The 14,310-nt window shown below is 39.0% G+C and overlaps 1 protein-coding gene across 7 annotated transcripts in view; it reads left to right on the top strand.

The window, feature by feature from the left end:
* The window catches only part of LOC105234030 (cGMP-dependent protein kinase, isozyme 2 forms cD4/T1/T3A/T3B), a 138,708-nt gene that overhangs the window by 115,227 nt on the left and 9,171 nt on the right, over nt 1-14,310 (top strand). For 6 of the 7 annotated variants that reach the window (XM_049446423.1, XM_049446424.1, XM_049446427.1 and 3 more), the window contains one exon: nt 12,588-12,807. In XM_049446423.1, coding sequence (XP_049302380.1) covers nt 12,588-12,807 — 220 coding nt within the window. Of the gene's footprint in view, nt 1-6,524; nt 8,279-12,587; nt 12,808-14,310 lie in introns of all 7 variants that reach the window. The other variant, XM_049446429.1, reaches the window with a different exon arrangement.

Here is a 14,310-nt window from a genome sequence, read left to right as displayed (position 1 = left end):
CTGCAAATACATGCACTTATGCAGCGTCAATCTAACCTCACATCAATAATAAACCAAAAAAGTATTTATTATTATTATTTGAATATTATTTCAAGAGGCCTTTGAATAGTGAAGGAAGCGTAGATCAAATATATTCTCGGCTGATGAACAAAAACACTCATCTCACATTCATTTATCAACCTTATAATGTTTACTTAAAGCTTGAGCGGGCTTCCCCTTCAATGTGCATGATTTGAGATAATCTTCAAAATGTATGATTCCACTGTGTGCTTAGGCTTAGTTAGAACTTTTCAAATCAATAGGCGATAACATTTTCTTAAAGTGAACGACTTTTTTAGTCCTGAATGTGAAAGATATTCGTCTATTTTAATCTAATTTGTTCTTTGTGTCAATAGAATATAACTCAAAATTATATCACAAAGCTTTGGTTTTGTTTACGTTTTTGTTATAATTAATCAATGCAATCAGTAGCGCTATGGCAAGCAAACCAAAAAATCTCTACATGTGTTTATTCCAATCAGCAAAGCTTAATTATTTAATACCCACCCAGTAAATTTGTGTACATTTATGAGAAATTTCCTGCAACTGCCGATAAGACTTCTCTACTTTAGGTATTGTGCCTATGTTTGTTCGATGAATTGGGCGTTCGATACACGTGCCAAAGCACGGCTTAATTAAATCATGATTTATTTATAAAACAAATTGTATTTTTGCTTCAATGGCCTTATAATTAACTTTACTGTTATATGATTTCAAATTGGTTAACAAATTTCTAATAAAATCATATATGTTGATTTATGTAAGTCTGTATGTAAGCACGTGTTGCACGTTGCTTCAATCAAATGATTTGTTCATCGTGCTTTGATTTATTTTTCTTTACTACAACTACGTTGCTATGTGATTATATGCTTACTCAGGCAGTTTTTGGCGAAATTGTAGGAGTTTATGTTACGCCTACTGGTTTGGGAAATCTGATATAGTTTGTTTTTATTTTTTTTTAGTTTAGTTTTTGGTTTCGTTCGTAGATATAATATGTGCAGTAATTAATGAGTAGCCTAATTTAGAGATGATCTATTCCATTCACTTTCACTTTTGATTATGATTTTATTTTTTCTGTTGGAATCAATTTTGAACGGTTGATTGCATTTTTTCATGCGTTTGTTTTAATGATATGAGACTCAGCTCTGAACTTTAGTCTTTCTCTGCAATGCTTATAGAATTTCAAAATACCTATAGATCATACTCTCTAATAGGCAAAGATCAACCTTAGAAACAAATTCTCACATATTAACTTTTATCCAAGATATTGTTTCAGAACAAAGTGGTTAATCACAGCTAGACTTTGGATCTTAGAGTTCTATAAAATATAGTCAGTGGTAGGTTGTTGGGGACGAAAGAGCTATACTACTCTGAATAGATTATAGGAAAGAAAAATTATTTCAGTTTGACTTTTTGCAAAGGCAAAAAGAGTTAGGTTGTAAAAAAACTACTATAGTCACCCTGTAACTACAAACTAATCAGACTTTTTGCCTTTCAGCACTTATTCAGCTTATGAGAATGATAGCTGAACAAAGCGCTGAAATCGGAATGGATCTTGAAGCTCGGTATGGATGATACCGAGTATGCAGTATGAACTCGATATCTAAGCCTTTGCTTCCGTTGGAGAAGACTCTCATTTATATGGAAAATTATTGCATTGATCCTGTAAAAGCAAATTGATCAGGTTTTTTAGCTTACAGCACTTATTCAGATTAGTCGAATGATAGCTGAGTAAAAGCTGAATGCAAAATCACTGGAAAAGCTCGGTATAGATATGTACTATGAAATTGTTGGTCAAAATCGCTTTTCAGTACGTAATCAGTTTAGGAGAATGATAGCTGAATAAAGCGCTGAATCCGGAAGGGCTCGTAAAGCTTGGCGTGGACTATGATTAGCCAAAAACGTTTTGTATATATGAAAAACCGCTGCGTAATCCTGTCATAAAATGTTTATTCAGAAACCAATCAGTCTTTTAACACCAACCTTTATATATTTCCACTAAAAATAGTAACATCTAGCACCTCTGTCAACACTAATTATATATACATATGCATAAATTAGCTGATTAATATTTACTCCACAAATTTGTTACTAATTTAACATGCATATGGCAGTAAAAGTATCATGCAATTCCATTAAAGTAGTTGCACAGCTTTTCCTTCTCATTACCAACAAGATCGCACACACACACATGCATATTTAAGCGGGTATGCTAATTTTATGGCGGCAGTTAGTTTACTTGCAAATTCAACGAACTTACTAATGTTAATGTTAAAGAAGTCTTGCATGTCTGTCTCATATTTTATTTTTATGCTCGTTCATTTTATGACCTAACCGTAACGGCATACTTGTTTGAATACGAAAATACTTGTCGTAATATGCAGACATCGTTACTTGCGCTTTTCATTTCCGAATACAAATTAATGACCATGACACTAATGACATCCATGCATAGCAACAAATGCAATCAGCTAAAGTGCAGTGAAAAAGGTTGCATTTCGTACATAACCACACATTATTTGCAAAGGGGCGATATTTCTTTTTTTATGTGCAAAGTCTATGGGTCCATGTTCATAAATTCCGTTAATGCCTACATTTTTTCATGAGTTGTCCAAGTAGGTATATGTGTATATGTGTTCTTCCATCTCTGTTGACGCACATTGCTGAATTATATGAGAAATATCTACAAGAAAACGATATCGCATGTCCGGGGATTACACATTATCCATTAAGAAGAAGAATCAGTGGAATAATTTTATCACAATGCCGCTATAGAATGGAGATTTCGGTAATAAATGTCTTAAAATCACTGGTTCCAAAACCTAAACTTGATTAGCGGATATTCAAGACGTGAAATCTGTTTCTTCACAACTCAATTTACAAGATCAGATTCGTGAACAGTCTTTCTGCCACCGTATCGGGCTATTATTTTTGCTGCCATGCGGCAGTCCGACTTCAGCTTCCTAGCTGCCGTTGCCTGCTTTCTATAGTAGCTCTTAGCGTTGCCTTTGATCCTCAAATCCACTATTAACCTAGCGTAGGTTCCTCTGCTGTTGCTAGCAATCGCCTCGCAGCTTCGTTCTACCTACATATCCAACCGGCAGACTTCTGCTGACTGACTAACCTACCCTAGTTGATAGCCACGCTTTTCAAAGGGATATTTTTCTTTGCCTTTCGTGGAGGACGATTCCGTCATTGCAAACAGTAACCCGCCCGCGGGAACTGTCCGATTTAAGGTCGGTTCCGACGTACCATGACCGTTTTTTTGTTTTCGTTATTCATATATTTATATTCTATCCTCGCTCAGAGCCATTCGCTATCGAACTCCCAAAAGGTAGTTGCCATTAATGGTCACAAGCTTATCTCTGTTAAGATGCCAAGCCGAGGGTAGACACATGCTCTAATGGGACAATCAGAGCCGACCATCAAAAAAACCTACCAACTTACACCTACCAGAATAACTTAATAATGACGGGAGAGGAACGTGGTCCAAGGCCTGACAGAATTTTAGCGGTACGGATCCTGTCTCGATATTAATCCGCCAGCTGTTTCTGCAGAGTGTCACTCCAACATGCTCAAATCACGAATACTTTGACCACCAGCCCAGTGTTCAAACAAATCCAAAAGCTTCAGTTCTAAAACCACAGTCCCAATTGTTGTCCGAGGTCAGGTCTGTAAGGATTTTGTACAGCCGTGAAGGCTGTAGGTCTTTTAGCGTTTCCCACGTTGAACCGGCGACCTACCTTACATCCCAAGATGGCGTTATAACTAGAGGCACATATTTACGCATCATAAGCAAAATATACTCTACATTTTACGTATGTTTTTAAATATACTCGGTTAAAGCATGCATATCTAAAACTCTACATTCTCTTGCTATCATGACATAAAAATCTTTTTAAATTTATGATAATTCAACTTAATCGTTTAATTTATTATCTGTCAAAGGTATGAAGCTGTTAATTTTGATAGCTGTCAGCAGCGCTCGGTTACTTCTTTCATATCTGTCAAGGCCTCTCACAAGCAATTGCAGCACAAAAAATAATATTAAAATAACAGATTCTTATTATTTTTGTGTTTTTATTTTTTGGCAAATATTTGCATGAAAGAATTTTCCAATCAAACTTTAATCTTTTTTACCAAAAAAGCTGACACAAATGACATTGACAGCTGTCATTAACCCGCCAGGTGAAGGCTGTTACGTGTTATTCAACAAGCAAACTAAGGCAGCATTAAGAAAAGCGAAAATGAAAAAGAAATATAATAGTGTTGTGCGTAAACAGCTAGTATTTGCTAACATGCTGCCATGCAATTGTATTTTGATATATATATTTATATAATTATTTATGTTTCTTGCACGAAATTCTCGTGCTCATAACCTTGATAAACGGTGTCTGCGATTTTTATCATTCAAAAGAAGGAAAAAGAAGATATTGTTCGTTGATACATATGTATATATGCGTATTAGGGTGGCTGTTAGTTTCCAAGATGATATTTTTTTTGAGACGCTCTCTGCAGTTTGCATGCTTGTCCTAAACAAGTTATCAAACGTAAGCATGATCTGACTTTTTGATTTTTGACTGACATTTTATGTATCTCCAAAGTAATTAAAGCTAAAATTTTGAAAACTAGATATTTTAATACATAATTTAACGCTTTATAAAACAGGTCTTCGTAATTCTTTTCATAAAAATATTTCTATGAAAGTTATGCGCAGTTAAAGTTATGCAAGTGCCTTAAAAATCCTGTGTTGCTCATACGCACGGTGGGCTGCGTGCTTATTACTCCGATATTCCAACTAATTAGCGGCTTTTTGATAAGAAAAGGACGTGTGAAAAATTTCAGACCAATATCATCAAAACTGAAAGACTATTTCGTGTATATGCAGACAGACGGACGGACGGACATGGCTAATTGAACGCAGCTCATCACGCTGATTATTTACACATTTTATAGGGTTTTTGGACGCTTCCTTCTGAATGTTACTAGTTTCATATCAATCTTATAATAACCCTATTCAAAGTATAGCAATCAACTTGTTAAATAACGCACTCCCTAATGTATATACATGCCTGTGTATATGTTTGTATGTACAAATTATGGAAATTACTGAATTACTTGTATCTGGCAGATGTGGCAACAAAGCATTTTCTAAAATGCCATAAATTTAATTGTATTTATTTACTATTTTGTTGTCACACGACGTGTAACGGCAAACAGCCAGTAGCAACAATAACAACAAAAGAAAAAAGTGAAAACACGCGCATTAACCAAATAAAAGTGGAGAAAAGCGAAGCCGCAAACGCGTCGGTGACAATTGCCAAACAAAGGCACCCTGTAAATAGTGAATTACGTTGAATAACAACAACAAAAACAGCAGTAGCAAACAGAAAACTAAATAAACCGATTGCCATAATTGCATGTCAAGCGCTTTGATTTATACGCGCACATAAGTACATATATACATATATATGTATGTATGTGTGCGAATAAGCCACCGCGCGCTGAATGGACTCGCTCGTATTTTGAACGCGTTGGCACGTCTGCGCGCCGTTAATGGCCAGCGTAAATAGTGGGCTGTCCAGTTATCACACCCATTTGGTCATTCCAAGTGCAAAATTTCATTACAAGCACTGTAAACATGCGTGCATTGCGCAAAGGCAAAGGAAAGGTCTACGCATGCGTCTCTCACTTTGTGTGTTCGTGTGTGGAAGTTGACATGTTTGCTTTTAGCTCAGCTGAATGCGGCAGTGAAATTGCGCTTGCGCATCTGGGATTTTTTGTAAGCCTTAATGTAATCATGCGTGCTCAGCTGCGCATGCGTGTCTGTTTGTGTTTGTGTAAAGTGTGTGTGTGTGTGCGACAGGAAGGTTGCAACCATAAAAAAGTAGTTTTATTTGGTTTAAAAAGCGCAAATATAAGCGTACCATAATAATTAAATTATCATCAAGTTTTCTTGTTGCGGAAGTGTGAAAGGTTGACGAATGACTGCGCTATTTGTGAAATTGTGTGATGCTTTGTTGCTAAAATTTAAATTTTTTTGAAGCTTAAAATCTCACCTTTCCAACACTATATAGTATGACCAAATGCGATTGGTAGCCATGGAGATAGATATACGACTGCAACGACATCTATTGACAAAATACGAAAAGACTTTTTCGACTACCCAATATATGCTATATTTATCTATACATACATATACAAATATTTAGCGGGTTTTTAAAATCAAAAGCATTTTGACGTTTGCTGAAGCGTTTTCTGATATTATCTGCATTGAAATTTATATAGAAGCGCGTCGCTTATCGAATACCTTTCGCCAGTAACTGAATGTGTGCACACATATCTATTACGTACTCCAAGCCACTGGCGCGTCACGTGCTATGTGTGACGTGTAAATCGCTATTGTCCATATAATACCGTTGTTACTGTTTTTTATTGTTGAAAATATTTTTATTTTTCATTTATTATGCATATGTGCCATACAGGCGGTTATAAATTGCATACATACCGTTATGCGCGAATGCGCAGCCGACTAAACTGCAACCGAGCAGTGAGCTGGAACAGTAATTAATATGCAAAAATAGATATTTACACATAAAGATAATACTCAATACGTGTTCTTGTAGACTGTCGTAATCGGAAAAAAAATCGAAAAGCAAATAAAAAAGTGCATTCAAAAAGCAAACACACAAAAGTGAAATAAAAAAAATTTAAAAGAAAAAGTGCAACAAAATTCAACCAACAAACAGTCCAACGAACACTCGTGCAAACGCTTGAGACACGAGCATGAAAATCAAACGCTACCCCGGCAAGGCGGTCGACGCCAGCCTTTCACTGGACGGCCACAATGCGATGGGTGTGTTGTACGAGGCCAACTGGCTGCAGGCGCACGAAAGCTTCAACGCGCGCAGTGATCCTCACACGTCGCAGCGCATGTCTCCCAGCAGTGACGAAACGACTGACGCCACCAACACAAGTCACACCAGCAACAATAGCAACAGCGCTGCATATACAACGGCGCGCCACCCACACACTGGTGGCAGCTACCTGGTCGACGGCATTTCCACGCTCTGCAAGTACCAGATGAGCCTGGAACAGATCAGCGCCTTGGAGCAGCAAAGTCGAGATGAGCGTATCGTGAAAGCAATCAAACATTTGAATGGCTATAAGCCATCGACGTTACGCCGCAAGCCACAGCAGCTGCATGGCGAGTGGGACACACACGTGTTCAAAAGCGACGCTGATAATCACGAAACCGCCAAGAAGGCGCAGCAACAAAATCACTATGTTATCGATCCGACAATGGAGCGCCAACAGCGACCGCGTCAACAGATCTCTGCGCAACCGCCAGCGTTGCAGCTAAAACGCTCACAAACAATGCTTTATGCGCCCAGCAAATCGAAGCAGTCTCCTCCGTCCTCCTCTCCTACCTCGGCCGTATCCAATTCCTCGACGTCATCCTCCTCCACGTTGGATATCAAAGATTTGCGTCGTATTTGGAAAATGGAACAGGGTTTGAAGAAATCTAAATCAAGCACAACGCTGGCGTCGCACAACGGTATGAGTGTAGCTGCAGCGCCCGCAACAAAAGAGCCACAACTGCCTAATGTCATCTCCACACAACCGCAACGTCAACGTACGCCACTGCTGCCCGCACCCAGTAACTGTGATAGCTATTCGAATGGCGGCAGTGAATCGCCGAAGCCCAAACCACGTGTGGCGACCATAAATCGCGCCAAGTCCATGCGTCTACCCGTTGCCGAAGACATGGCGCTCAAATCTGCGAAGCACACAATGACTGTGCGCCGACGCACGCCACCAAAACCACCACCACGGCGCATAGCACCACAGCTGCCAATTGGCACAAATACTTATAGCAATTCATCACAAAAACACTCTCCCACACCCGTACTTGTCACCGTTGATGTGCCCATAGACGACGATACCGCAAATATCGGCGAACAGCCGCTTGTGAGTAAACCCTCACGGCCACGCAGCACTGATAGTTTAACAGATGCCTTGGCGGGTATGACTTTGAGTGTCGGCCATCGGCAGCAGCAACGTGGTAGCGCTTCCTCTACGAATAGTGCTTCGCAGTGCTCCGACGATCAGTTCAGCATTCCGCGGCCGCGTTTGCTCGTGCCGATACATACATATGCGCGCAAACGGCGTACCGGTAATTTGCGCGACCCCAGCGTTAGTGGTGTACAGCCGGAAATCGAAGAGATCCCCAGAGATGGTAAGACTAATATTTAAAATTTGTGTGTTACAATGATTGGGTAAAGGGTTTTCCTATGGCTAAAAGCAAAACTTATAGATATTATCAATATAAAAGAATTGGATAACCTATTGTAAGATATTGGTCGTAAGATATCGCACCTCATCTGGGTACTCGGTCATAAAGCTATAGCCGGGAACGAACTGTCTGATGAGCTCGCCCGCTCCGTAGTATCCACAGGTGGGTCCCCATACCATAAAGGAGCTGCAACCTCCGCAGGTTTAAAGATGCAATCAGCCTCCTTAGAGACAAACTCAGACTACTGGTCGCATTCTGGCCATAGCAAACTTAAAAAGCATTTAAAAAACATGGGCCTAGCTTCTTGCATAAATTGCCGGTTCTGCGACGGGAAGCCTAAAACACCAGAACACCTTGATTGACCTTGGCCGTATAAAAATCCAGCTCCGTTTAGACCTTAGTTGTTGGAACCAGTTTGTTTAAACTTCATTGCAATTTCCTTTGTATAATTGTCAATGCCAATTTGCAACCCTGTCATTATCAAACCGCGACGTGATTCACTTTTTTAAGGTCCGATCTAAGCAGCCATTTGGGAGACCCTGCCTTCAACTAGCTAATATAGAACACTGGCAAAAATACTATAAATAAATGCCTTAACTTTATTTCGTGTCGATTTCCTATCACTTTCTAACTGTACCCATCCTTTCACATTCCTTCCCTTCTTACGATCAAAACTGTTTTTTATAGGTCACCGGTAAATATTCTAGCTATTCATAACCATTTCATTTGTTATTCATATAATTTACGCTATCTGCACAATACAAATTGGCAATAAGAGTTAGCACACGTAAACCTTATTAAGCAGTAGGTTAACGCGTGACCCTTAATGACCATAAAAGCATAAAGAAGATTTGAATAAAGTAAAAGTAGCAGAAAGCTTCTTCTAATAACAAGCTCACACGCATGCCAAGAAAGTGACAAATTATGCGCTCTGAAATTATGTTTGGGTTTTTATGGGTATAAGGGAGGTTCCTAAATGTATAAAAGTAAATTTTAAAGCAATCTTCGTCGTTTGATTCGACGTTAGATGAAAGAGTCACATAAAAATTTCTGTTCCATCAAAGATGTATACCTTAAACAGAGGACATTAAGTTTGCCTGGATGTTTTTAATACATGGAGGAAAACATAGAGTCGTTATTAGTGATTAGCGTGGCGATCTGAGTCGATTTACAGGGTTTGCCGGGAAAGTATTAGGACTGAGTCGATTTAAACAAAATTATTGAACCAACCTTTACAACTCTTTAAAAACTTTCAAAATAGGCTCTTTCTACGTCGAAGCAGCGCGATTTCCAAGCATTGAAAGTGTCACGGAAGACATTCTCCGGAATAGTCTTGAGAGCCGAGGTGGATTCCCACTGTCGTCTTGCCTTTCATCGGCCTTTTCAGACAAGGAAACAAATAAAAGTCCGGGGGACCACAACTGTGGGCGGCTACGGAAGCGTTGGAATGCCGGCCTTGATTAGATAGCTGTTCCAAAAAAGTCGGTGTGAGCCGGGCCGTTGTCGTGGTGCTACTTCCAATTGGCTGCGATGTCTTGTCGTACCCGATTGACCCTTCGTTTGAATCTCTTCAGGACTTCCACATAAAACTTTTTTATCCTGACTCTCCAGGTGCTCGGAGACAACCAGACTACTTGACCAACTGCTCGTTTGTTAGCTAGTAACGTCCTCTACCGAATTCACGCTCCGAAGTACAGTCCCGGCGGAAGAAAATCAGTCCTATTATTTTCCGAAAAACCCCCTGTATATATAGTTGCTATAAGAAATGCGCTTATGTTGCTCTAAAGTTCATATATAATATTTCTGAGGGTGTCATTACCGTTTGCGATGATTATGCTTAAAAAATCGTCCATTTCTTATATTTAATGATCACCCTAATATATGTACTTTCTTAAATTTGTCATCTACTACTTAATTTTTTTCTTCGTTACATTTTATTTTTAGAAATTCTTAATTCCATTGTTTACAAAACTTTCTTTTGAAACGCATATCACTTTAAGCATTTCCACAAATCTTAATTTAACTGTGTAATTTATCAACCCCCCACCGCGCTAAGGCCGCACCCACCATCAAATCACAATGAAGAGAAAGAGGCACTAACAAAATGATGTCATTTCCATTTCGATACTAACAACAAACCCTGAACCACAGTCCAACGCTGACCGGCCAGACGAGAAACCGCTCTAACTGGCAGCAAAAACAAGAAAGTAAAACACCAGCAACAACACCACAACACAAATTATACAATGAGAACGCAAAAAACGGGCATTAAAATTTTAATATTTCATTTGTCTCCATGCGAATCAAGCGAATCAAAGCTTCTAGCACAAATTGCCTTTAGCTTCTTAAGCCCGGCTTGCCGCTGCAGCTAAGACTAAAACAGCAGCAGCCGCGCAGCAACAAAGCCAAATACAAAGACTAAGCACAAGACTGGTAGATTTGAAACGGACCGGTTCGCCAGCTAACGGCTTTAGCAGTGAGACTGGTTGCATTTTTTGAAAGTGAAACCGGAATCGGGGTTTTCTTACCACTTTAGGCGACTCGCATGCAGTTGTTATGTTTTTTATTGCTTTTGGTTTTTATTGTTGTTTGTAGTCGATTACTCGTATTTTCATTTGAGATTATACTTGTTTCGTTTCATGTTCATTTGGCGACCAAACAAATCGAACTTTAATATTACAATTTCAAAGTTGTGCCATTCGGATACGAGTTTAAACTTCCAGGACACACTCATACACACACACACACGCACACACAAATATATGCAAAGTAATATATGAGTATGTTCGTATGATTACAATGCAACACATAGAGGCAAACTGCCCGCACCCAGCAGCGCCGGGACAATTGACAAATCGCCGTTGGCGAGTCAGAATCAGAGTCCAACTGCAGTCGGCTAGTTTCTTGCTAGGTTGGGCTCGTAATTGACATTTGGACCGGTTGCTTTTTTGCTTTGCGGTTTTGTTTTTTTGTTTTGTTTTCGTTTTGTGTGGCAAGTTGACTCAACATTTTTGGCGGCATACACTTTTGCAAATCTCCAGCCTTTATATGTAGGTGTTTATGTGGTTGTAAAATGTCGCTTTGCAGCCCAAAGCTGAATTGTTAGCCCGTTTTAATTTCAGTTTCATTTTGCAATATTTCCTTCGTTGACTCGTTGTTGGGGATTACTTCATTGCTTGCCAGCATTAAGTCATATTACTCAATTCGAATTGAACTGCAATTATATGGTACTTGGTGCATAAATATAGTATCTATAAGTGCTTAGGGGAACTTAGTGAACCAAGACGACAGGATTTTTTAGTGTCTATTAAACAGAAATGCATTTTCATATTTTTTTTATTGTTATTTTACTTGAAAGCATTTACTTCTGGTTAAAAAATTCTATAAAAGCATATATAGGACTTCAGATCGCCAGGGTCGTCTATCCTAACCTCACTTTGTTTAGGCGAGACGTTATCGTAGTGCAACTTCCAATCGGCCAAGATGTCTTGTCGGATCCGACTGACCCTTCGTTTGAGTCTCGTGAGGACTCCCACGTAAAACTTGGCGTTGACGGTTTGTCCAGATGGAACAAATTCATCGTGGACGATGCCTTTGATGTCAAAAAAGACAATGGGCATCGTTTTCACTTTGGATTTGCTCATTATTCCGGTCTTCATCATGGACCTCTTCGATATCCATTGACGTATTGCGTTCTCGCACTGAATCGATGGCTCCTGTGTGACTGCGATATCCATTTGATCCAGATTAGAACCCAGAAGATCTACTGAACCACCTGCCTTGAGCAAAGTTCATCCTGCCACATCTAGGAGTTCTTACAGTACTGGCATTCACTCGGTAATCTCACTTTCAGTAAACCAGAAGACATAGCCGAAACTGACATTAGCCGTCTCAACAACGTCTTGTGATAGGCTCAAAGCGCTTGCCGAAGGCCTGGTGAAAATTTGATTTTGAGAAAAAAAAATATTTTGTAGAAAAAATTACAGTTCATTAACAATTTTCGGCGCGCCCTAATGCGCATATATTGTAAATACAAGATACTACGTATTTACATACCTTCTTTACCGTTACATTCACCGTAATGCCGAAATCGTGCCACACCTTTGCTTTAAAAAATGCATTAATGCAAAATGTTTACTGTTATTTTTTATATTCCAGTTATCGCGTACGCAGTATGTTTTTATTTATACTTTATTTTGTGCTTAATTTAACTTTTATTGACTCTTTTGCGTTTTTGTTTATTTCATTGCAGAGGGTCGTGTTGAGGTCTCACGTGAGGGTAAATACCTTTCGACACTGTCCGGCGCCAAAGTGTTGGGTGAATTGGCCATATTATATAACTGCCAGCGTACAGCGACCATAACTGCTATAACGGAATGTAAATTATGGGCCATCGAACGGCAATGCTTCCAAACGATAATGATGCGTACTGGCCTCATACGGCAGGCGCAATATACCGATTTTCTCAAGAGGTAAGTGACAAACACACGCTTTTTAATTTATTTTTTTAAGTAAAAGTATTTTTATGGCATTTTTTGTTATTTATAAAATGACTCTCTAACAAATTTTTGCTTTGCGGAGAGTTACTGAAGCCAGTACGCTTCCTTAATTGATAACTAAACCTAGCACTAGTTTTGAGCAGAACCCTGCTAATGGACCTTTGACAGGACCTTTCAGACACTTGTTACCAGCACCGCTTTCCTCCTCTCTTGAGTGGGAGCCCATCGTGAAGAACGGGTCCGGTACCTTCGCTCTGGTTGCCTCTATATATGTAGAAGTTTAAGCTCACGTGACATCTCAAGTTTTGTGTAGTGGAACAGGCACGAATCTATGAACATCTCTAAGTCCTTGATTATAAGGAAATCAGTCCGATTAATTAATTTCTTATGATCTTTTGCTTCCATTTTTCAATGTCTTCTCTAAATAAAAGTAATTCACCCTAAATCACAATTCACAATTTTCTTGTTGCTGTTTATATATATAGGATATTCATATGCTTGTATATCTGCTGAAATCACAAGTTAAGCAATAACCCAAGCGTACACTTTCAATTTTAATCTAAGCAAAGAGTTACAACATCGTCACCATAGCTCATGTACCCTTTAACGTACACACGTAGAAACATATTTGCATTTACATTCACACATTATTCTTTTCAAAAGCTTTATTTTTACCTTGAGCACTCACGTGGAACGTCTTTTGTTTGAAAATCTTCTACCGAGTTGAGTGAATGGTCAAGTGATTGACCTCACACACATGCGCACAATACTCAAGCCAACAGCATGGTGCATTCAATATACATATTTGATACATAGGCTATATACAAACTTGCAATCCGAATGAAATATGAGTATATCTATTACAAGCAGCGACATATTTAGCTTTTTCACCACTGATGCTCTGTCGCTGGAGCCTCTGCTTCGGCTTCTGGTCATTGGCCATTTTGAATATTTATGCAAGCGGTTTGGGCTCTCTGTAATTAATACCTTCAGCATTTGCAAAATCTTCGAATAAAAAATCTTGTATTTTTCTTTTTTTGAATATAGTGTCACTCTCTAAATTTATCGAGTTTCATATTTTGAATCTATTAATTATGTATGTTACTTGTAAAAAAGTACAATACCTGAATCATACCCTAAAACCACTGTGTGGTAGTCACACTTTCACAGATACTTATAAAGTATGTTAGCTTGCTTGTAGACTCGCTTCTGTACTCTCTTACGATCAAATTGGCCTTCTCTAATCAGATTTGCAGCTCCAATAATATTTTCGAGGAGTAGATTGAAGAAGTCACACGAAAGGGAGTCGCCTTGTCTGAAACCTCGTTTGTTATCGAACGTCTCGAAAGGGTCCTTTCCGGTCTTGACGGAGCTTTTGGTATTGCTTAAAGTCAGTTTACACAACCGCATTACTTTTACGAGGATACCAAATTCAGACATAGCGGCATAAGAGCAGACCCTTTTCGTTTCAAAAGC

The sequence above is a fragment of the Bactrocera dorsalis genome, chromosome 1 (assembly GCF_023373825.1).
Source record: "Bactrocera dorsalis isolate Fly_Bdor chromosome 1, ASM2337382v1, whole genome shotgun sequence".
NCBI lineage: Eukaryota > Metazoa > Arthropoda > Insecta > Diptera > Tephritidae > Bactrocera > Bactrocera dorsalis.
Note: the sequence above shows the minus strand (reverse complement) of the source record. Positions and strands in the feature narration are given on the sequence as shown.